Below are 22,466 nucleotides of genomic sequence, written 5' to 3' on the forward strand. Positions count from 1 at the left end.
TGCAAGATCGTGAAAAGAAAGGGTAGTAAAGTCTGCAGTTTCGTCTGTGTGCAGGGTAATCATCTCAAATATTAATATTAGTTTCTTCTCAATTTTCCGTTTCAGTCGTTGTTTTCCTTTTAATTTTTCGCTCCTTTTTTTGCTTTCATTTTTGTTACCCTGTTGTACCGTGTTAATTGTATCAACATCTTAATTGTTGTACTTCATTATTTTGATGCAGAGTGCCACATACTTTCTATCCGAGTTATGGACAAATGATGAAGCCGTAAGGGGGAGTTTTGTTATTCACAAGGTAAGGTAGGGTAGGACAATAGATTAGGGGTATACACTTGAGAGAATCCCTACACTTTTATTTAGAGTGAAGGGAATCTCTGCATGCCACCGAAGGGCTTATTTCGTACATATGGTGTATACGTTGTAGGAAACAGTTCCATCATGGCGACGGTGTAATTTCGATCAACCTTACAAAATGGAAATCACGAGTACGGTGGATGATCATTTATCCTTGATCACTAAAGGTTACCAAGCTATGATTTACAAGTAAGCACGTAGTGAGCTCTCTGTGATCTCCTTAATTATGGAAATATACACTTAACTCCTTAATTAGATTTGTTTTTCCATGTGTGTATCAGGCTGCAGTGGAGACCACGACTGTAAAATATCTTATGTCGGCACCCAAGCATGGATCAGACAACTTACACTAGTAGGAAAAGGGTCTAATGTAAAGCTCATTAGTCCCGGTTTGTATTTGAGCCGGCACTAATGTGACCATTAGTGCCGGTTCCAACGGCTAGGGGGCAGAGATCATTAGTACCGGTTCGTGGCTAACTTTTAGCACCGGTTCGTTCCATGAACTGGTACTAAAGAGAGTGGTGGCAGGATGTTGTTAGACTGGGGCCCCTCCAGCACCTTTAGTACCGGTTCTTGCCATGAACCGGTACTAAAGGTCACCCTGCATATAAACCCTTCATCCAGCTCGCTCTGTTCTTCTCCCCTTTCCCCTCTCCTCCTCTCTATTCTTCCTCTCTTCCCCTCGAGCTCCATCACACATTTTGCCCAAATTTTTTCAAGATTTGGAGGCCCCATCCATTCATGTGATCACAAAGGTAAGCAACTCTGTCCTTTCATCTCTCATTGCTAGATTAGCTCTTGCAATGCTTTATATATAGTGATTAATTTGTGGGTTTTAGTAATTTGGGAGGAATTATATGTGGTAGTTTATTTGATTTATATGCAATTTGAGCTTAAAATAACTGTTAGTTTGCATATGTAGGTGTGGTTTACTTAGTGCCTTCCCGTCTCCGTCGTAACCACCGTCGATCGTCCGCACCGACCCGTCACCGGCACCACCTTGTGGTGAGCATCTTGTTCTTATCTTTTTTATATAAAAAAATTCATGTTTGTGTGATTTACATATATAGTTACTTGTATAATTATCTTACCCGTACGTTGTTTGTTATACATAGTGCCATGGTTTTGATATCCGTCCCCGTCGGCCCTCGTCCGTGTTATGATTCGGATGTGGTATATTCTCTTTTAAAACTATTTGTTGCATTTCGTGTTTATGTAAAATTGTGCCCATCAAGTTGACATAGATATTTTTATCTAGGAGGTATGTGAACCGGAAATTCCAACCAACCCTATTATCGTGAGGTTAAATTTAGTTGAAAGAGAAAACGAGTATTTGGAAGAAAAATTGAAAAGAATTGACGGGGAGAAGATGGAATTGGAGTTGCATGTTGCCGATGTCGTCGATGATCACAAGATCAAGATGGAGAAAATGCGGTTGAAGATTAGAAAGATTAGAAAATATGCCATTGATAGTGTGGCTTGGTATCATTATGTTGTTGGATCAATTGTTACCTTAGTTGGGATCTTATCGCATTTGTTGTTGCATTTAAATTCTTTAGATAGAGTTATTTGTATGTTGCATTTAAGTGTTGTATGAACTTTATGTATGAACTTTATGTATGAACTTGTATTAATTTGGTCTTTTCGGTGGTGTGTAATGAAGATGCGCCGGCAATGGATGTAGGATGACCGATGCTCTCCCTAGTTCAGTGATGGCGTGCATACTTTTCTGATTGCGGCTCAGGCAAACAAGCGGGCAAATGGTTTTATGCCTTGTCCATGTGCTGGCTGTAAGAATGGTCACAATTACTCTATCTCAAGAACCATTCATGTCCACCTGTTTGAGTCCGGTTTAATGCCCCACTATAATTTTTGGACCAAGCACGGAGAAAGAGGGGTTATGATGGAAGACAATGAAGAAGAAGAGGACGATGATAGCTATCCTGGCCATGGGTTCCCGGAATACGATGATACAACAATGGGGGAAGAAGCTGAGCCGGCCATGCGGGAAGAAGCTGAAGAAGAGGCATCAGATGAACCCCCTGATGATCTAGGTCGGGCCATTGCCGATGCAAAGAGAAACTGCGCAAGTGAAAAGGAGAAGAAGAAGTTGCAGCGCATGTTGGAGGATCACAAGAAATTGTTGTACACGAATTGCAAAGCTGACAAGAAAAAGTTGGGCACCACACCGGAATTGCTGCAATAGAAGGCAGAGAATGGTGTATCTGACAAGGGATTTGGAAAGTTGCTGGTAATGATAAAGAATATGCTTCCAAAGGACAACGAATTGCCCGAGAGTACATACGAAGCAAAGAAGGCTATCTGCCCTCTAGGTTTAGAGGTGCAGAAGATACATGCATGCCCTAATGACTGCATCCTCTACCACGGTGAGTACGAGGATTTGAATGCGTGCCCGGTATGTGGTGCATTGCGCTATAAGATCAATCGCGATGACTCTGGTGATGTCGAGGGCGAGCGCCCCAGGAAGAAGATTCCTGCCAAGGTGATGTGGTATGCTCCTATAATACCACGGTTGAAACGTTTGTTCCAAAACAATGAGCATGCCAAGGCGATGCGATGGCACGGAGAAGACCGTAGGAAAGACGGAAAGTTGAGAGTACCCGCTGACGGGTTGCAGTGGAGAAATATCGAGAGAAAGTATAGGGAGGAGTTTGCAGGTGACCCAAGGAACGTATGGTTTGGTCTAAGTGCAGATGGCATTAATCCTTTTGGGGAGCAGAGCAGCAACCATAGCACGTGGCATGTGACTCTATGTTTGTATAACCTTCCTCCTTGGTTGTGCATGAAGCGGAAGTTCATTATGATGCCAGTGCTCATCCAAGGCCCTAAGCAACCCGGCAACGACATTGATGTGTATCTAAGGCCATTAGTTGACTAACTATTACAACTGTGGAATGGAAAAGGTGTACGTGCGTGGGATGAGCACAAACAGGAAGAATTTGACCTAAAGGCGTTGTTGTTCGTGACCATCAATGATTGGCCTGCTCTTAGTAACCTTTCAGGACAGACAAACAAGGATATCGCGGATGCACGCACTGTTTGGATGATATCGACAGTATATATTTGGATAGTTGTAGGAAGAATGTGTACTTGGGACATCATAGATTTCTTCCGAGCAGGCATCCCGTAAGAAAGAAAGGCAAGCATTTCAAAGGTGAGGCGGATCACCGGACGAAGCCTCGTCACCGTATTGGTGCTGATGTACATGATATGGTCAAGTATTTGAAGGTAATCTTTATAAAGGGTCCTGGTGGACAACCTGTTCCGAAGGACGCTTACGGACGCGCACCCATGTGGAAGAAGAAATCTATATTTTGGGACCTGCCCTATTGGAAAGACCTAGAGGTCCGCTCCGCAATCGATGTGATGCACGTGTGATGTCGACTACAGAACCTTCTTCTTGTAGACGTTGTTGGGCCTGCAAGTGCACAAGTTTGTAGGACAGTAGCAAATTTCCCTCAAGTGGATGACCTAAGGTTTATCAATCCGTAGGAGGCGTAGGATGAAGATGGTCTCTCTCAAACAACCCTGCAACCAAATAACAAAGAGTCTCTTGTGTCCCCAACACACCCAATACAATGGTAAATTGTATAGGTGCACTAGTTCGGCGAAGAGATGGTGATACAAGTGCAATATGGATGGTAGATAAAGGTATTTGTAATCTGAAATTATAAAAACAGCAAAGTAGCAAGCGATAAAAGTGAGCATAAACGGTATTGCAATGATAGGAAACAAGGCCTAGGGTTCATACATTCACTAGTGCATGTTCTCTCAACAATAATAACATAGATAGATCATATAACAATCCCTCAACATGCAACAAAGAGTCACTCCAAAGCCACTAATAGTGGAGAAAAAACGAAGAGATTATGGTAGGGTACGAAACCACCTCAAAGTTATTCTTTCGTATCAATCTATTCAAGAGTTCGTACTAGAATAACACCTTAAGACACAAATCAACCAAACCCTAATGCCACCTAGATACTCCATTGTCGCCTCAAGTATCCGTGGGCATGATTATGTTAGAAATATGCCCTAGAGGCAATAATAAATTAGTTATTATTATTATATTTCCTTGTTCATAATAATCATTTATTATCCATGCTATAATTGTATTGAAAGGAAACTCAGATACATGTGTGGATACATAGACAACACCATGTCCCTAGTAAGCCTCTAGTTGACTAGCTCGTTGATCAATAGATGGTTACGGTTTCCTGACCATGGACATTGGATGTCGTTGATAACGGGATCACATCATTAGGAGAATGATGTGATGGATAGGACCCAATCCTTAGCCTAGCACAAAGATCGTAGTTCGTATGCTAAAGCTTTTCTAATGTCAAGTATCATTTCCTTAGACCATGAGATTGTGCAACTCCCGGATAGCGTAGGAATGCTTTGGGTGTACCAAACGTCACAACATAACTGGGTGGCTATAAAGGTGCACTACAGGTATCTCCGAAAGTGTCTGTTGGGTTGGCACGAATCGAGACTGGGATTTGTCACTCCGTGTAACGGAGAGGTATCTCTGGGCCCACTCGGTAGGACATCATCATAATGTGCACAATGTGACCAAGGGGTTGATCACGGGATGATGTGTTACGGAACGAGTAAAGAGACTTGCCGGTAACGAGATTGAACAAGGTATCAGGATACCGACGATCGAATCTCGGGAAAGTACAATACCACTAGACAAAGGGAATTGTATACGGGATCGATTGAGTCCTTGACATCGTGGTTCATCCGATGAGATCATCGTGGAACATGTGGGATCCAACATGGGTATCCAGATCCCGCTGTTTGTTATTGACCGGAGAACGTCTCGGGCATGTCTGCATGGTTCCCGAACCCGTAGGGTCTACACACTTAAGGTTCGATGACGCTAGGGTTATAAAGGAAGTTTGTATGTGGTTACCGAATATTGTTCGGAGTCCCGGATGAGATCCCGGACGTCATGAGGAGTTCTGGAATGGTCTGGAGGTAAAGATTTATATATGGGAAGTCTTGTTTTGGTCGCCGGAAAAGTTTCGTGCATTATCGGTATTGTACCGGGAGTGCCGAAAGGGGTCCGGGGGTCCACCAGGGGTCCACCGGCCCCGGGGGGGCCACATGGGCTGTAGGGGTGTGCGCCTTGGCCTATATGGGCCAAGGACACCAGCCCCAAGAGGCCCATGCGCCAAGAGATAAGGGAAAGGGAGAGTCCTAAAAGGGGAAGGCACCTCCTAGGTGCCTTGGGGAGGATGGACTCCTCCCTAGCCGCACCCTTCCTTGGAGGAAGGGCCAAGGCTGCGCCCCCGCCCCCTCTCCCTTGCCCCTATATATAGTGGAGGGGAGGGAGGGCAGCCGCACTTGAAGCCATGGCGCCTCCCTCCCTCCCGTGACACCTCCTCCTCTCCCGCAGGTGCTTGGCAAAGCCCTACAGGATTGCCACGCTCCTCCACCACCACCACGAGGTTGTGCTGCTGCTGGATGGAGTCTTCCTCAACCTCTCCCTCTCTCCTTGCTGGATCAAGGCATGGGAGACGTTACCGGGCTCTACGTGTGTTGAACGCGGAGGTGCCGTCCATTCGGCACTAGGATCTCCGGTGATTTGGATCACGACGAGTATGACTCCTTCAACCCCGTTCTCTTGAACGCTTCCGCTTAGCGATCTACAAGGGTATGTAGATGCACTCTCCTTTCCCTCATTTCTAGTTTCTCCATGGATAGATCTTGGTGACACGTAGGAAAATTTTGAATTTCTGCTACGTTCCCCAACAGATTATACGATATGCATCACACAATCTCAGATTCATATATTCAACCAACACAAAGTACTTCAAAGAGTGCCCCAAAGTTTCTACCGGAGAGTCAAGAACGTGTGCCAACCCCTATGCATAGGTTCATGGGTGGAACCCGCAAGTTGGTCATCAAAACATACATCAAGTGGCACATGATATCCCACTGTCACCACAGATAAGCACGGCAAGACATACATCAAGTGTTCTCATAAAAGACTCAATCCGACAAGATAACTTCAAAGGGAAAACTCAATTCATCACAAGAGAGTAGAGGGGGAGAAACATCATAAGATCCAACTACAATAGCAAAGCTCGGTATACATCAAGATCGTGCCATAGAGGTAACACGAGAGAGAACACGAGAGAGAGAGAGATCAAACACATAGCTACTGATACATACCCTCATCCTCGAGGGTGAACTACTCCCTCCTCGTCATGGATAGCGCCAGGATGATGAAGATGGCCACCGGTGAAGGATCCCCCCTCCGGCAGGGTGCCAGGAAGGGCTCCCGAGAGTTTTTGGTGGCTACAGAGGCTTGCGGCGATGGAACTCCCGATCTATCTTGATATTCGATGTTTTTAGGGTACGTAGGCTTATATAGGCGAAAGAAGTCGGTCGGGAGGTGCTCGAGGGGGCCACGAGATAGGGGGGCACGCCCTATAGTTGGGGAGCCCTCCTATCTCGTGGCTTCCTCGATGACCCCCGGCTTGCACTCCAACTCTCCTGGATCATAATCTTCCCAAAAATCACGCTACCGAAGGTTTCGTTCCATTTGGACTCCATTTGATATTCCTTTTCTTCGAAATACTTAAACAGGCAATAAAACAACAATATGGGCTGGGCCTCCGGTTAATAGGTTAGTCCCAAAAGTAATATAAAAGTGTATAATAAAGCCCATAATCATTCAAAACGGATAATAAAATAGCATGAATGCTTCATAAATTATGGATACATTGGAGACGTGTCAGCATCCCCAAGCTTAATTCCTACTCGTCCTCGAGTAGGTAAATGATAAAAGAAAGAAATTATGAAGTGTGAATGCTAGAGGTGCACAAGTTTGATCAATGATAATTTCAATCACCTTTACTAGCATCATTATATGTCATAACAATAGTTCATCTCATAAAACTATTCACGAACTAGTAACAAGCAATTCACATATTAAAGCATAGACCATAAACTTTCTTGAAAACTAGCACACTTCATTATTAGTCATCAAACAATTGCAATTCATCTTACTTTAAGGAAGAGTCTATGTTAGAGCTTTGATTTAGCAAACTTCACATACTCAACTATCATATAGTCTTCCACAATTGCTAGCACTCACGCAATACTTGTGGTTATGAAGTTTTAATCAGACACAGAGAAAGATTGGGGCTTATAATGTTGCCTCCAAACGTATTCACCTTTGGGTGATTTCAACAATAATAGTTCATGCTAACGTACATCCAATTGGATATATATATCAGGATCAGCCTAACACAAAGTGCTTGCCAAAGGATAAAATGAAAAAGGGAAAGGTGAAGATCACCTTGACTCTTGCATAAAATAAAAGACATAAAGTAAAAGATAGTCCCTTCGCAGAGGGAAGCAGAGGTTGTCATGCGCTTTTAGGGTTGGATACACAAAATCTTAATGCGAAAGAACGTCACTTTATATTGCCCCTTGTATATGGACCTTTATTATGCAGTCTATCGCTTTTATTGCTTTCATAACAAGATCGTACAAAGCATATTTTCTCCACACTAATAAGTCATGCATATTTAGAGAGCAATTTTTATTGCTTGCACCGATGACAACTTACTTGAAGGATCTTACTCAATCCATAGGTAGATATGGTGGACTCTCATGGCAAAACTGGATTTAAGGATAATTGTAAGCACAAGTAGTTTCTCTACTTGGTGCTAGGAATTTTGGCTAGCATGAGGGGGAAAGGCAAGCTCAACATGTTTGAATGATCCATGACAATATACTTTAACTGAGATGCGAGAAAACATAACCCATTACATTGTCTTCCTTGTCCAACATCAACTCTTTAGCATGTAATACTTAATGAGTGCTCACAATTATAAAAGATGTCTATGATAATATATTTATATGTGAAATCTCTCTTCCTTCAATATTCTTTCATGAATTGTCCAAATGACCAATACAATGCTTGCTAACCTTCGATAAATTTACTACCTCTACTTCTTACATGTGAAGTCATTACTCCCCATGGGATAAGCAAATGAAACATATATAATTTCAGATTTATGACATTCAACTCATTCAACCATTTACTGATAGGATAAAAGTGAAGCACACGAGTAAATGAAAAACTACTCAGAAAGATATAAGTGAAGATCAATGAGTAGAAAAATAATTATGAAACTATGCGAAGACTCTCTCTCATTTAAGAATTTCGGATCTTGGTATCTTATTCATACAGCAAGCAAAGCAAAACAAAAATGACATTGCAAGGATATCACAACTCATGTGAAGAAGCAAAACCTTAGGCTCAACCGATACTAACCGCTAGTTGTTGAAGAAGAAAGGTGGGATGCCTACGGGGCATCCCCAAGCTTAGATGCTTGAGACTTCTTGAAATATTATCTTGGGGTGCCTTGGGCATCCCCAAGCTTGAACTTTTGTGTATCCTTAATTCCTTTCATATCACTGTTTCTCTTTTTATCAAAAGCTTCATTCACAACAAACTCAACAAGAACTCGTGAGATAGGTTAGTATAAACCAATGCAAAACCATATCATTTTCTACTATAAAAAATCACTAAAATTATTATTCAACATTGTATAATAAATGTCTCTGCATATTTAATACTCCTATCCTCAAATAGAATCATTAAACAAGCAAACATATGCAAACAATGCAAACATAACAGCAATCTGCCAAAACAGTACAGTCTGTAAAGAATGCAAGATTCATCATACTTCCCTAACTCCAAAAATTATAAGAAAAATAATACGCTGTAAAAGATTTGTCATAGATCATCGTGCAAAAAGATTCAACATTATATCATTCTCTGACTTTTCTAGGGAATTTTTGCAACAGCGGTAAACTTTCTGTTTTCAAACAGCAACATGTATACTAGCAAAATAAGCATGACAAAGGCTATCCTTGACATTTTTATTGAAACTAAAGATTCAAAACATTATTCTAACTAACATCAAGCAAAAACTAACAAAATAAAATGACGCTCCAAGCAAAACACATATCATGTGGTGAATAAAAATATAGTTCCAAGTAAAGTTACCGATGAACGAAGACGAAAGAGGGGATGCCATCCGGGGCATCCTCAAGCTTAGGTGCTTGGTTTTCCTTTAATATTACCTTGGGGTGCCTTGGGCATCCCCAAGCTTAGGCTCTTTCCACTCCTTATTCCATAGTCCATCGAATCTTTTACCCAAAACTTGAAAACTTCAACCACACAAAACTCAAAACAAAACTCGTAAGCTCCGTTAGTATAAGAAAATAAAACCACCACTTAGGGTACTGTAATGAACTCATTATAAATTTATATTGGTGTTAAACCTACTTTATTCCAACTTCTCTATGGTTCATACCCTTACATACTAGCCATAGATTCATCAAAATAAGCAAACAACACAATGAAAACAGAATCTGTCAAAAACAGAACAGTCTCTAGTAATCTGTATCAAACGTATACTTATGGAACCCCAAAAATTATGAAATAAATTGCTGAACCTTCAGAATTTTTCTATTAATCATCTTCAAAAAGAATCAGCTTAAAAACACTCTCCAGTAAAAAAATGGCAGCTAATCGTGTGAGCGCAAAAGTTTCTGTCTTCTACAGCAAGATCATATAGATTTCACCCAAGTCTTCCCAACAAAAGCTATAAAACATGATTACTACAGTAGAATAATCATGTGGACACACAAAAACATTAAGGAAAAATATTGGGTTGTCTCCCAACAAGCGCTTTTCTTTAATGCCTTTCTAGCTAGGCATGATGATGACAATGATGCTCACATAAAAGATAAGAATTGAAACATAAAGAGAGCATGATGGAGCATATGACTAGAACATTTAAGCCTAACCCACTTCCTATGCATAGGGATTTTGTGAGCAAACAACTTAGGGGAACAATAATCAACTAGCATAGGAAGGTAAAACGAGCATAGCTTCAAAATTTTATCCATATAGAGAGGAAACTTGACATTATTGCAATTCCTACAAGCATATGTTCCTCTCTCATAATAATTTTCAGTAGCATCATGAATGAATTCAACAATATAACCAGCACCTAAAGCATTATTTTCATGATTTACAAGCATGGAAAATTTACTACTCTCCTCATAAACAAAATTCTTCTCATGAATAATAGTGGGAGCAAACTCAACAAAATAATTATCGTGCTAAGCATAATCCAATTGAAAACTAAAATCATGATGACAAGTTTCATGGTTATCATTATTCTTAATAGCATACAATTCATCACAATAATCATCATAGATAGCAACTTTGTTCTCATAATCAATTGGAACCTCTTCCGAAATAGTGGAATCATCACTAAATAAAGTTGACACTCTTCCAAATCCACTTTCATATTCATCACAATAAGATTAAATATCCTCCAAAATAGTGGGATCAATACTACCTAAAGTTGATACTCTTTCAAACCCACTTTCATCAATATAATCATCATATATAGGAGGCATGCTTTCATCATAATAAATATTCTCATCAAAACTTGGGGGACAAAAAATATCATATTCATCAAACATAGCTTCCCCAAGCTTGTGGCTTTGCATATAATTAGCATCATGTATATTCAAGGAATTCATACTAACAACATTGCAATCATGCTCATCATTCACATATTCCATGCCAAGCATTCTATGTAATTCTTCTTCTAGCACTTAAGAACAATTTTCCTTACCATCATTCTCACAAAAGGTATTAAAAAGACGAAACGTATGAGACAAACTCAACTCCATTTTTTTTGTAATTTTCTTTTATAAACGGAACTAGTGATAAAACAAGAAACAAAAAGATTCGATTCAAAGATCTAAAGATATACCTTCAAGCACTCACCGCACCAAAAAAGAGCTTAGTTCACGGGGTGTGAGTGCCGCTTACCTAGCCTCCCTGGCAATGGCGCCAGAAAAGAGCTTGATGTCTACTACACAACCTTCTTCTTGTAGATGTTGTTGGGCATGCAAGTGCACATGTTTGTAGGACAGTAGCAAATTTCCCTCAAGTGGATGACCTAAGGTTTATCAATCCGTAGGAGGCATAGGATGAAGATGGTCTCTCTCAAACAACCCTGCAACCAAATAACAAAGAGTCTCTTGTGTCCCCAACACACCCAATGCAATGGTAAATTGTATAGGTGCACTAGTTCGGCGAAGAGATGGTGATACAAGTGCAATATGGATGGTAGATAAAGATATTTGTAATCTGAAATTATAAAACAGCAAAGTACCAAGCGATAGAAGTGAGCGTAAACGGTATTGCAGTGATAGGAAACAAGGCATTGGGTTCATACTTTCACTAGTGCAAGTTCTCTCAACAATAATAACATAGATAGATCATATAACAATCCCTCAACATGCAACAAAGAGTCACTCCAAAGCCACTAATAGGATGAACAAACGAAGAGATTATGGTAGGGTATGAAACCACCTCAAAGTTATTCTTTCGGATCAATCTGTTCAAGAGTTCGTACTAGAATAACACCTTAAGACACAAATCAACCAAAACCCTAATGCCACCTAGATACTCCATTGTCACCTCTCAAGTATCCGTGGGCATGATTATACGATATGCATCACACAATCTCACATTCATCTATTCAACTAACACAAAGTACTTCAAAGAGTGCCCCCAAGTTTATACCGGAGAGTAAAGAACGTGTGCCAACCCCTATGCATAGGTTCATGGGCGGAACCCGCAAGTTGGTCACCAAAACATACATCAAGTGGCACATGATATCCCATTGTCACCACAGATAAGCACGGCAAGACATACATCAAGTGTTCTCATAAAAGACTCAATCTGACAAGATAAGTTCAAAGGGAAAACTCAGTTCATCACAAGAGAACAGAGGGGGAGAAACATCATAAGATCCAACTACAATAGCAAAGCTCAGGATACATCAAGATCGTTCCATAGAGGGAACATGAGAGAGAACACGAGAGAGAGAGAGAGAGAGGGAGAGATCAAATACATAGCTACTGGTACATACCCTCAGCCTTGAGGGTGAACTACTCCCTCCTCATCATGGATAGCGCCGGGATGATGAAGATGGCCACCGGTGAAGGATCCCCCCTCCGGCAGGGTGCCGGGAAGGGCTCCCGAGAAGTTTTTAGTGGCTACAGAGGCTTGCGGTGGCGGAACTCGCGATCTATCTTGATATTCGATGTTTTTAGGGTAGGTAGGCTTATATAGGCGAAAGAAGTCGGTCGGGAGGTGCTCGAGGTGCCCACAAGACAGGGGGCACGCCCTATACGGGGTGGGGCACGCCCTCCTATCTCGTGGCTTCCTCGATGACCCCCCGACTTGCACTCCAAGTCTCCTGGATCATAATCTTCCCAAAAATCACGCTGTCGAAGGTTTCGTTCCATTTGGACTCCGTTTGATATTCCATTTCTTCGAAATACTGAAACATGCAATAAAACAACAATATGGGCTGGGCCTCCAGTTAATAGGTTAGTCCCAAAACTAATATAAAAGTGTATAATAAAGCCCATAATCATTCAAATCAGATAATAAAATAGCATGAATGCTTCATAAATTATAGATACGTTGGAGACGTATCAACGTGACGAAGAATCTTTGCGTGACCCTGCTTGGCTTCTTGGGCGTGTATGGGAAGACAAAAGATACACCGAAGGCACGGGAGGACCAACAACGTATGCACGGAAAAGACGGCATACATCAGGGCCAGGCCAGCTATGCTCTTACCAAAGAAGAGAAGGAAATCTTCTTTGAATGCCTGCTCGGTATGAAGGTACCGTCTGGCTTCTCGTCGAATATAAAGGGAATAATTAATATGGCAGAGAAAAAGTTCCAGAACCTAAAGTCTCATGACTGCCACGTGATTATGACGCAACTGCTTCCAGTTGCATTGAGGGGGCTTCTACCGGAAAATGTTTGATTAGCCATTGTGAAGCTATGTGCATTCCTTAATGCAATCTCTCAGAAGGTAATTGATCCAGAAATCATACCAAGGTTACAGAATGATTTGGTGCAATGTCTTGTCAGTTTCGAGTTGGTGTTCCCACCATCCTTCTTCAACATCATGACGCACATCCTAGTTCACCTTTGAGAAGAGATTAACGTTTTGGGTCCTGTATTTCTACACAATATGTTCCCCTTTGAGAGGTTAATGGGAGTCTTGAAGAAATATGTTCATAACCGTGCTAGGCCAGAAGGAAGCATCTCGAAGTGCCATGAAAATGAGGAGGTCATTGAGTTTTGTATTGACTTTATTCCTGACCTTAAGACGATTGGTGTTCCTGAATCGCGGCATAAGGGCAGACTGGATGGAAAAGGCACGCTAGGAGGGGATCAAATAATATATATGGATGGGCATTCTCTCACTGAAGCACACTACACAGTTCTACAGAATTTTGCCTTGGTGGCGCCGTATATGGAGGAACACAAGAATTTTCTACACTCCAAACACCCGGAGCAGTCTGACAACTGGATTACACGTGAACAAACGAGGACTTTCGCCGGTTGGTTGTAGACATGTGCCATGCATGATGGCGATATTGAAGTTGACCTGTACTTGCTGTCCCAGTTACCATCTTCGAATATAATGACTTTTAAAGGGTACGAGATAAATGGGAATACATTTTACACGATCGCCCAAGATAAGAAGAGCACCAACCAAAACAGTGGTGTCCGCTTTGATGCAACAACCAACACGGGAAAGGAAACATATTATGGTTACATAGAGGACATATGAGAACTTAACTATGGAGGTGGTTTGAAGGTAACTTTGTTTCGGTGCAAATGGGTCAATATGGCACGAGGCGGGGTAATGGAAGACCCGCACGATGGAATGACAACAGTGGATCTCAACAATCTTGCGTATGCAGACGAAACATTCGTCCTAGCCAATGATGTGGCACAGGTTTTCTATGTGAAAGACATGTCTACCAGGCCGAGAAAAAGAAAAGATAAGGAAGCGAATGGATCATACGATGAGCCAAAGCGCCACATAGTTCTTTCAGGGAAAAGAAACATCGTGGGAGTGGATGAAAAGACAGACATGTCAGAAGATTATGAAAAGTTTGATGAAATTGCTCCATTCACAGTGAATGTTGATCCGAGCATCTAGTTAAATGATGAAGATTGTCCATGCTTACGACGCCAAGGGACACATGCGAAGAAAAAGTGTCACACCCAAAGATCCCACACTGGCATGTGATAGGCCTCACCGTCATCACTTTCTTCTGTAGTGACTTTCCAGACTTATATATCTAGAAAGTGCCGCTTCGAACAAACCGGAGGGAATCTTTGTAATAGTTAGGGTACTTATATGTTTTGGTATTTGAAACGCGAAGAAATTTTATGTGCAAAAACTGGATGCACTTCGTCTACAAATTAGTTCTTCAAATAATTAAAATTTAAACTATTCAAATTTGAAAACTACTGGCACTAACAGAAAGTTTGTAATTTTTTGTAACTATAGAAAAAATATTCAGAAATAAATAAATGAAATAAATAAAGTAAAAAAGAAAAACAAACTAAATTTTTGTTGAGACAAAAACTAAATTAGAAAAAAATTAAAGTATTCAAATTTGAAAACTACTCGCACTAACAGAAAGTATGTAATTTTTTGTACCTAAAGAAAAAATATTCAGAATTAAATAAATGAAAATAAATAAAGTAGAAAAAACTAAATTTTTGTTGAGATAAAAACTAAATAAAAAAAGACCACCTACTGGGCCATAGCGGCCTGCATATGACTAGAAACCGAACCTGTAGTTGGGCCTGGACGCGGGCCCGCTAGCCCAGTAGGCCCAACATGGCAGAGTAGAAGAGGTAGACCCAGAAGGCCTGCATTGGAGAGGAGCTCAATGCAGTGCCCGCGCCGGGGCTTATAAACTGGCCTCGGCACTCCACGACTAGCGAGGTGGGACTAAACTTGCACACCGTCTGGAGCCAGCGCACGCCATTTAGTATCGGGTCATGGCTACAACCGGTACTAAAGGGGGGGCCTTTAGTACCGGTTGTAGCCACCACCCGGTACTAAAGGGTGTGCTTCCCGCTGCTTCGCCTGACCAAATCAGACATTTAGCACCGGTTAGTGGCTACAACCGGTACTAAAGGGAGGTCCTATATAACAAAACACTTCAAAAATTTCGTCAGTTCTGCCTCTGCTTCTTCTCTGCCCCGTCGCCGCCGCCCCTCGTCGCTGCCCCCGTCCCGCGCCGTAGCCGCCCCCATCCCGCGTTGTCGCCGTCCCGCACCGTCGCCGTCGTGCCGTCACCCTGTCCCACGCCATCGCTGTCGTCGTCGCTGTCGCCTGGACCTCGTCGTCGCCATCGCCTCGACCTCGCCCGCGCGCGCTATGAGCCCCTCCCGCGGCCTCTCCTCCCTCCAATCCACCGTGCCGCCGCCGCCGGCCGCACACGCACGCACACACACACTGCACGCACGCACACACACACACACACACACACACACTCACACTACACGCGCGCGCACACACACACACAATTTTTCTGTTTTCAGTATTTAGTTTTTTTAGTTTTTCTGTTTTTCATACAAAGTTTTCGATGAATTAATTAATTAGATTAGATTAATGTCAAATAGTATATAGAAATGTTAGAAATATTATAGGAATGTCAGAAATTTTAGAAATGTTAGTTTTAGCTAGATGAATTAGATTAATTTCAAATTGTTATAGAAATGTTAGTTTTTAGTTTCTTATAATTTTAGTTATATGAATTAGATGAATTTATACTTTTAGTTATACAAATTTAGAATTTGCATATAAGAAATCACAATTCAATCATTTAAAAAATGTTACTTTTGCGGCGTATAGTATTTGTTCTCGACGATGCCCGGCCCACATCCTTGCCGTCGACCCATTCGCGACGACGTCCTGCTTCAGAGGACCCGCGTCCAGGATTGGGCTCCGCCGGGCTGGCACTGGGAGGTGCTACCTTCAGGGGCTCGCCGCTTGGTGAGGAACCCGGGTCCCGTCATCGACCCTGAGCTCCTTTGGTGGCATTCCTGTGGGCCACTTTCGGTGCGGACGGAGCCGGCCCCGCCAGAGGGGGTGTGTCGCCATGTCAGGGAGGAGGATGAGCACGTCCGTCGCTACATGGCTGCTATGGACGTTAGGTTCTCCAATACCTGGCAGAGTCTTTGGAGAGATCACCGGAGCTATGATCCTGTGATGGTTCCTTCTCTTTGGGTGTCCACCGCCTGTGCCTCAGCAACCGCAAATGGCCTAGATTATTCCGTAGTATTCGATCTTTATTAGGTATCTAGCTAGTGATGTATTCGATATATCATATTCGAGACGATGTATTCGAGATTATATATTATTCAAGACGATGCATATTATGTACTATGATTCAGTATTTCCTCTTATAGATTGATTGCATGCATGCATATTGTAATTTGAACACTAAATTGTTTTATATTTCTTCTGGATTTGTTAAATAAAAGCTATGGCGGACAATACCGGCAGAGAGGGAGAAGAGGCCCCGTTCGAGATCATACGCTCCCCTCGCTCGCCGGATAATCGAAATGAAGGAGATGACGACTCCCAATATCTGAACAATACCGGGGAGGGTGATAATATGATATTCGATCGCGACAACCAAATTGATGAAGTCATGTATTATGATGGCGAAGAAATTAATGATTATGATGGCAAAGAAATTAATGATTATGATGGCGAAGAAAATGTTGATCTTGATATAACAGAGACCGACGAGGTATATTTATATAAGCAGGCATCTGGTCATCATCACATGTTTTAAATGATTTGAAGATATATTAACGAATCGATCTTTCTTCTTTTCAGCCCTCTGGATCGAGCAAATCTTCTACAGGCGGAGTAGTGCGAGGCCCGAGAAAAAAGTTGAAGGACGGCGTAAAGTACAACATCGAGGCCATCAAAGCTAATGGTATCAAAGTTGAAGGACGGCGTAAAGAACATTGCGAACAAGTTCGTTCGTCAGTGCGGAGTTCTTGTGAAGGACAAACTCCCGATCTCCCTTCAAGAATGGAAAGAGCCATCAAAGCCCCGTCCAGATCTTACTTTTGTCGATGAGAGAGCAAAAAAGGCGCTTTGGGAAGATCTCATGCAATGTTTCACCCTACCAGATCATTTCACAGCTGCAGATGTGCAGAAAGTCAAGGACGCTGCTCTTAGGAAGATGGCAATTGCATTCAACAACCACAAGAAAACTGTTTGGAGTAAATACGTCAAAGCAGGAAAGAAGATTCCAGAATTCAAGGGAACACTCGAGAACCAAAGAGAACACTGGGATGATTTCATGAAATTCAAGGAATCCGAATTATCTAAGGAACGGTCCAAAAAACAAGGCCAATGCCACAAAAAGGGAGCAACTCCATAGGATGGGCCCAGGTGGCTACGCGTTGGCAATGCCTAAGTAGGATAAGTCTGAGCAGGAGATGCAGGCTGCACAAGTCACTCCAGTTACATTGAGCTAGCCCCCCAGGTGCAGAAGTTGGTTCTATGCGCATGGGGGGCGTTGGACCCGAAGACAGGCCTGGTTTCGAAGAAGGCATCTCTTAAAGGAGCCGATGTTAAGATAGTTCAAGCAATACAAGAAGCTCGAGAGGGGGTGTTCACGCCCAACAGAGAGAACGACGAACTCACGCGCGCCATGGGAAATCCAGAACACCCAGGAAGAACACGAGGCAAGGGCGTTATTCCGTGGTATGGGGGATTTTCTGACTGGAATGCCGACTATAGAAGCCGTGCGAGAAGGAAGATGGAGGAGGAGAAGAAGAAGAAGAAGGAGGACGAGCAGAGGAAGAAGGAAGCAGAACGACTTCAAGGCCTAGAATCAGCCACGCGGAGTTGGCACTCAAATTGCAGAGGCAGCAGCAGTAGATCGACTCGCTTAGCCAGTAAAGGGGGTCTCAGCAGCGGCCGCAGCTAGCGGATGATCCAGCATTGGATAGCACCGTCCCATCCATGCCGAGAAGCAGCATGGGATCCTCCCCAGGCGACGCACTGCTGGATAGATACCCTGTGGATGACCTCATGGATAACACTAACTGTGAGCTACACTTCAAAATAGAGAACATATATATCCGTGAAGGCGGCGGACGCCGTTGCTTATACAAATCCCCCCGGAGCAACCTACCATTGCAGAGCGATTCCATAAGGCTATGCTCGTGTTGTGGTTGATGAGGTGGTGGACCTATATTCGCGGCTAGCGCTTGACATTCCTGGAGGTGACAAGGAGCGCACACTGGGAGAGGCCATACATCGTATCATCCTATGGAGAAAGGATTGCATCATCTTTTGAAGGCCATAGACACCGCATCAGCAAGAACTTGAAATTCCAGGAGGTGACGAAGAGCAGACAATTCACGCTCCTCCTAGTCCGGCACAGCTTCAGGCCACTCCTCCTGCTTCAACTCAGCCAACGCGTGAGGCCACAACTCCTGCTTCAACTCAGCCAACGCGTGAGGCCACTCCTCCTGCTTCAATTCAGCCAACGCGTGAGGCCAGTCCTCCTGCTTCAACTCAGCCAACGCATGAGGCCACTCCTCCTCCTCCAAGTCCACCAACGCGGGGCACTCCCCCTCCAAGTACGACACCGCGTCAGCCATCTCCGCTGCCTCAGCAATCGCGGAAGAGAGCCGCCACAGCTATGGTGCGTAGTGCTAGAAGTCGAGGTAGTACAGGAGGTACAGGCGGAGGCAAGCGATTTCAATATGGTCCAAAAAGCCTCGCGCCTCTTCCGCAGAGGCCTTACGACATGACCAAGGAGCAAAACGAAGCCATAGTGAAAGCCCAAGTAGAGGCCCATTTCGCACCAAAACCGGCACTGCCGCCAAGGGAGAAAGTGCCCAAGGAGACAATTGACCACTTTATTCGTATGGCGCAACCACCAGCTCCCAAGACTATTGAGTCAGACTATGAGCGCCAAATCAGCAAGGCACATCGAGCACGACAACAAAAGGGGTCGAGCTTGAGCTCGAGCCAAGCAGCTGGCCAAAAATGTGGGAAAACCATTCCCCAGCTAGGAGAACAGGCGGCGCAATCAATCCCCCCCGCTTGTTGTACCAACACATGAGAGTACCGGTGTCGGTCAGCTAGTAATAACCGACGAGCATAGACGGAACGCTGAAATGCTTGGTATCACTGTTGGACAACTCCTTGAGATTGAGCCCATGCCTAAGCTTAAAGAGAAGGACAAAAAATGGAAATATGCCGGCGGCCAACCTTTGGTAAGGCCTAAGGAGGTCCAGAACCTCCCAACAAGAATGTATCAATTGCATGATTGGTACATGAAAATTACCAAGAGCAGCAATCGAGAGGGCCTCACGGTGAAAGTCAAGGAAGAGTATTACTTCCATGAGCTAGCTCTGTCCATTGAGTATTCAGAACTATATCAGTTTTTCCATCAAGACGCACTCGACAAATCCATCGTCAGTTTGTATTGTATGTAAGTGATTTCTTTCTATAATTCAAGTCTCAAGCTAGCTATAGTGCTCATTGATCGATCATTACCTGTAATTATCCTCACTATATTCTTTTCTGTGGTATCATGTAGGATAAAAATGTATGAAATGAAAAAAGCTAGACGCTATGGCATTGGGTTCATTGACCCAAATTTCATTAATGAAGAAACATGGACATATGCATGGTATCAAAAAGAAGTACAGAAAAACATGCTAGAGTTCTTAAAGTGCCTCAATACCAATTAACATATACTACTTCCTTACACCTACATGTGAGTCACACTGTCTTGTACTACAAATTCTGTTTTTACTTACTAGCTAGCTAGATGTTAATAATTAATTGTATAGGGGTTTAGAGTAGTTGATGAGTGTTATGCACATGTCCGCTTAATTAAGACATGCAAACGTGTGTGCATGCAGTTACCATTGGATCTTGTTAGTCATTAAAGTTGACGACGGAACAGTTGAAGTACTAGACTCACTACTTAAAGATAAGAGAGACTACACAACCGTGAATGGGATAGTCGACAGGTAATTTCAAACATTATTAACTATATGTCGGCCTCTTTAGTTCATCATTTTCTGATATCAACTATTTAATAACTTGTTTATTCATTTTCTTTGGCTGTGGGCAGGGCTTGGGCAAAGTTCAGGAATTCGAAAGAGGTTCCAGGCGAATGGAAAGAAAAGTTGTATTGATTTTGACCCAAGGTATAATTAATTAAGTAGTACTAGCTAGCTACCATGCATCTCTTTAATTCCGGACTATAGAACCGGCACTAAAGCCCCTTACGAACCAGGGCTATATATAGCCCGGTTCTGCACTAATGCATCTCTTTAATTCTAGTTTCAATACCATTAATTATCAAGCTTCGTTAATTATTATCTGATTAAATTCTATTCTCGTAAAGGCCCAGAAGCAGGCGCGGGGGAGAGATCATTGTGCATATTGCATTCTCGAGAACATTCGCATGATGACGTCCGAAAGGACCAAAACTGATAAACATCTATGCGTACGCGCGTTTAACAGAACACTATTCATAATTTTTACGTCATTATCGATATCTAGTCACATAACTAATATGCATGCATATGGATCTCCTTCTTAACAGTTTGATTCGGTGCGGAACACGCTCCTAGCTATCAGAGGAGCGCAAACGAGCACTTCAAGAGGAAATAGCGGGATTTTTGCTCGATGAGGTCCTAGATCCCAAAGGGGAATTCTACTACGTGCTACCGCCTCAATGAACTACTCCCAATTGTTATCGTGCTCCGAAGGCACCAAGGCAAATGACACTGGCTCTGAAGGCTACATGTAGGAAAAATTGTATATATAATCGGTTCTATGAGAAATTCTATTTATATATATGCATAACGTGTACAATATGTAGTATCGTAAAATACCAGAAAACAAAAAAGAATTAAATGGAAATACAAAGTTAAAGGAAAAATAAATAATAAAACTAAAACAGCTCAAACATTTAATACCGGTTGGTGTTACCAACCGGTACTAAAGGTCCCCCGTCACCCGGCCCCGGCTCGTGCCACGTGGTTGCCCTTTAGTGGCGGTTCGTGCCGAACCGGTACTAAAGCGGGGGAACCTTTAGTCCCCACCCTTTAGTGCCGGTTGCAGAACTGGCACTAAACCCCCTTACGAACCGGGGCTATAGCCAGGTTCTGCACTAGTGTTAACCTGTCTATCACATATCACTGGCGACCATGGCATGTGGACGACCAAGTCGTAGGGTAAAGGACTGACTTTACAACCTATATGTACATGTTGTGTGCATCACTTGCAGAGGCCGGGAGTTAACTAAACATAGTATAAACTTGAGTCACTTATTTTGGGAGCGAGGGAGTATGATAAACATCGATTTAACTATTTGCATAAACATGCAGCTTTTCGAATAAAGAAGTGACACTTAAAGGTAATTAACTTGAGGGACCCGTCAACGTTCAAATCACATGACATAAACGAGTATTGTGCTATTAGTGAATACTGAACAGTTGTCGTAGTTCATACTATCCCTCCGTCCCATAATACATATTACATGTTGATGCCTTATATGTTGCTGTTCTTTCTCTTATTTTGCACAGGTACACAAGAACTTACGCCAACAATCTGACATATGCAACAGTAAAGGTACGTGTTGGATACATGCATGCATGCACCATTGCTTTCAGATTTAACTTTAGTAGTATTTAGGAGAGCTAGCACCAAGTAGAATACAAGTTAACAAATCTTATCAATGAATTGCGTGCACACGTAGGGTGCTGGTCACACAGCCCCGGAGTACATGCCCAGGGAGTGTCTTGCTATGATCGATAGATGGCTTTCTCGTGAACCTCTCTGAGCGATCAACTGATGCCCCGGCACGGGTACAATTCAGATTATTAATGTATGTTGTAACTTTACTAATAGACAAGAGAATAAATAGATATGTAAGATGAAAGATATTGCCATACAGTACTGTGTATTGTATCCCTACGTTCACTTCCATTGAGCTTAAGCTTGCGAAGTAACAGGCTTATGAATTTCGGTGGGAATAAATAAGGTCCGGTTGAAAAAAGCTCTCTATGGAGCATTTCCTCTTACTCCTTCGAAACATCTCGGATGCTTGCATCTCTATTTCTCGAGGGAGGGCTTGCA

At 42.7% G+C, this 22,466-nt stretch overlaps 1 protein-coding gene across 1 annotated transcript; it reads left to right on the forward strand.

The window, feature by feature from the left end:
* The first annotated feature begins 214 nt into the window (after positions 1-214).
* On the forward strand, positions 215-22,170 carry LOC119323407 (serine carboxypeptidase-like 18). Its single transcript, XM_037597052.1, has 6 exons — positions 215-292; positions 422-540; positions 640-714; positions 21,503-21,562; positions 21,914-21,959; positions 22,087-22,170. Exons 1-6 carry the CDS (start codon positions 215-217, stop codon positions 22,168-22,170), a joined length of 462 nt encoding a protein of 153 aa, XP_037452949.1.
* Positions 22,171-22,466: the final 296 nt, after the last annotated feature.

The sequence above is a fragment of the Triticum dicoccoides genome, chromosome 6B (genome assembly GCF_002162155.2).
Source record: "Triticum dicoccoides isolate Atlit2015 ecotype Zavitan chromosome 6B, WEW_v2.0, whole genome shotgun sequence".
Lineage (NCBI taxonomy): Eukaryota > Viridiplantae > Streptophyta > Magnoliopsida > Poales > Poaceae > Triticum > Triticum dicoccoides.

Bases quoted from the DNA above. Each gene is read 5' to 3' on its own strand.
- LOC119323407 (XM_037597052.1), top strand. From the start codon at position 215: ATGCAGAGTGCCACATACTTTCTATCCGAGTTATGGACAAATGATGAA. The intron at 541-639 runs GTAAGCACGTAG...ATCAGGCTGCAG, and splicing joins TACCAAGCTATGATTTACAA to TGGAGACCACGACTGTAAAA. The intron at 21,563-21,913 runs GTAAAGGACTGA...TATTTTGCACAG, and splicing joins GTGGACGACCAAGTCGTAGG to GTACACAAGAACTTACGCCA.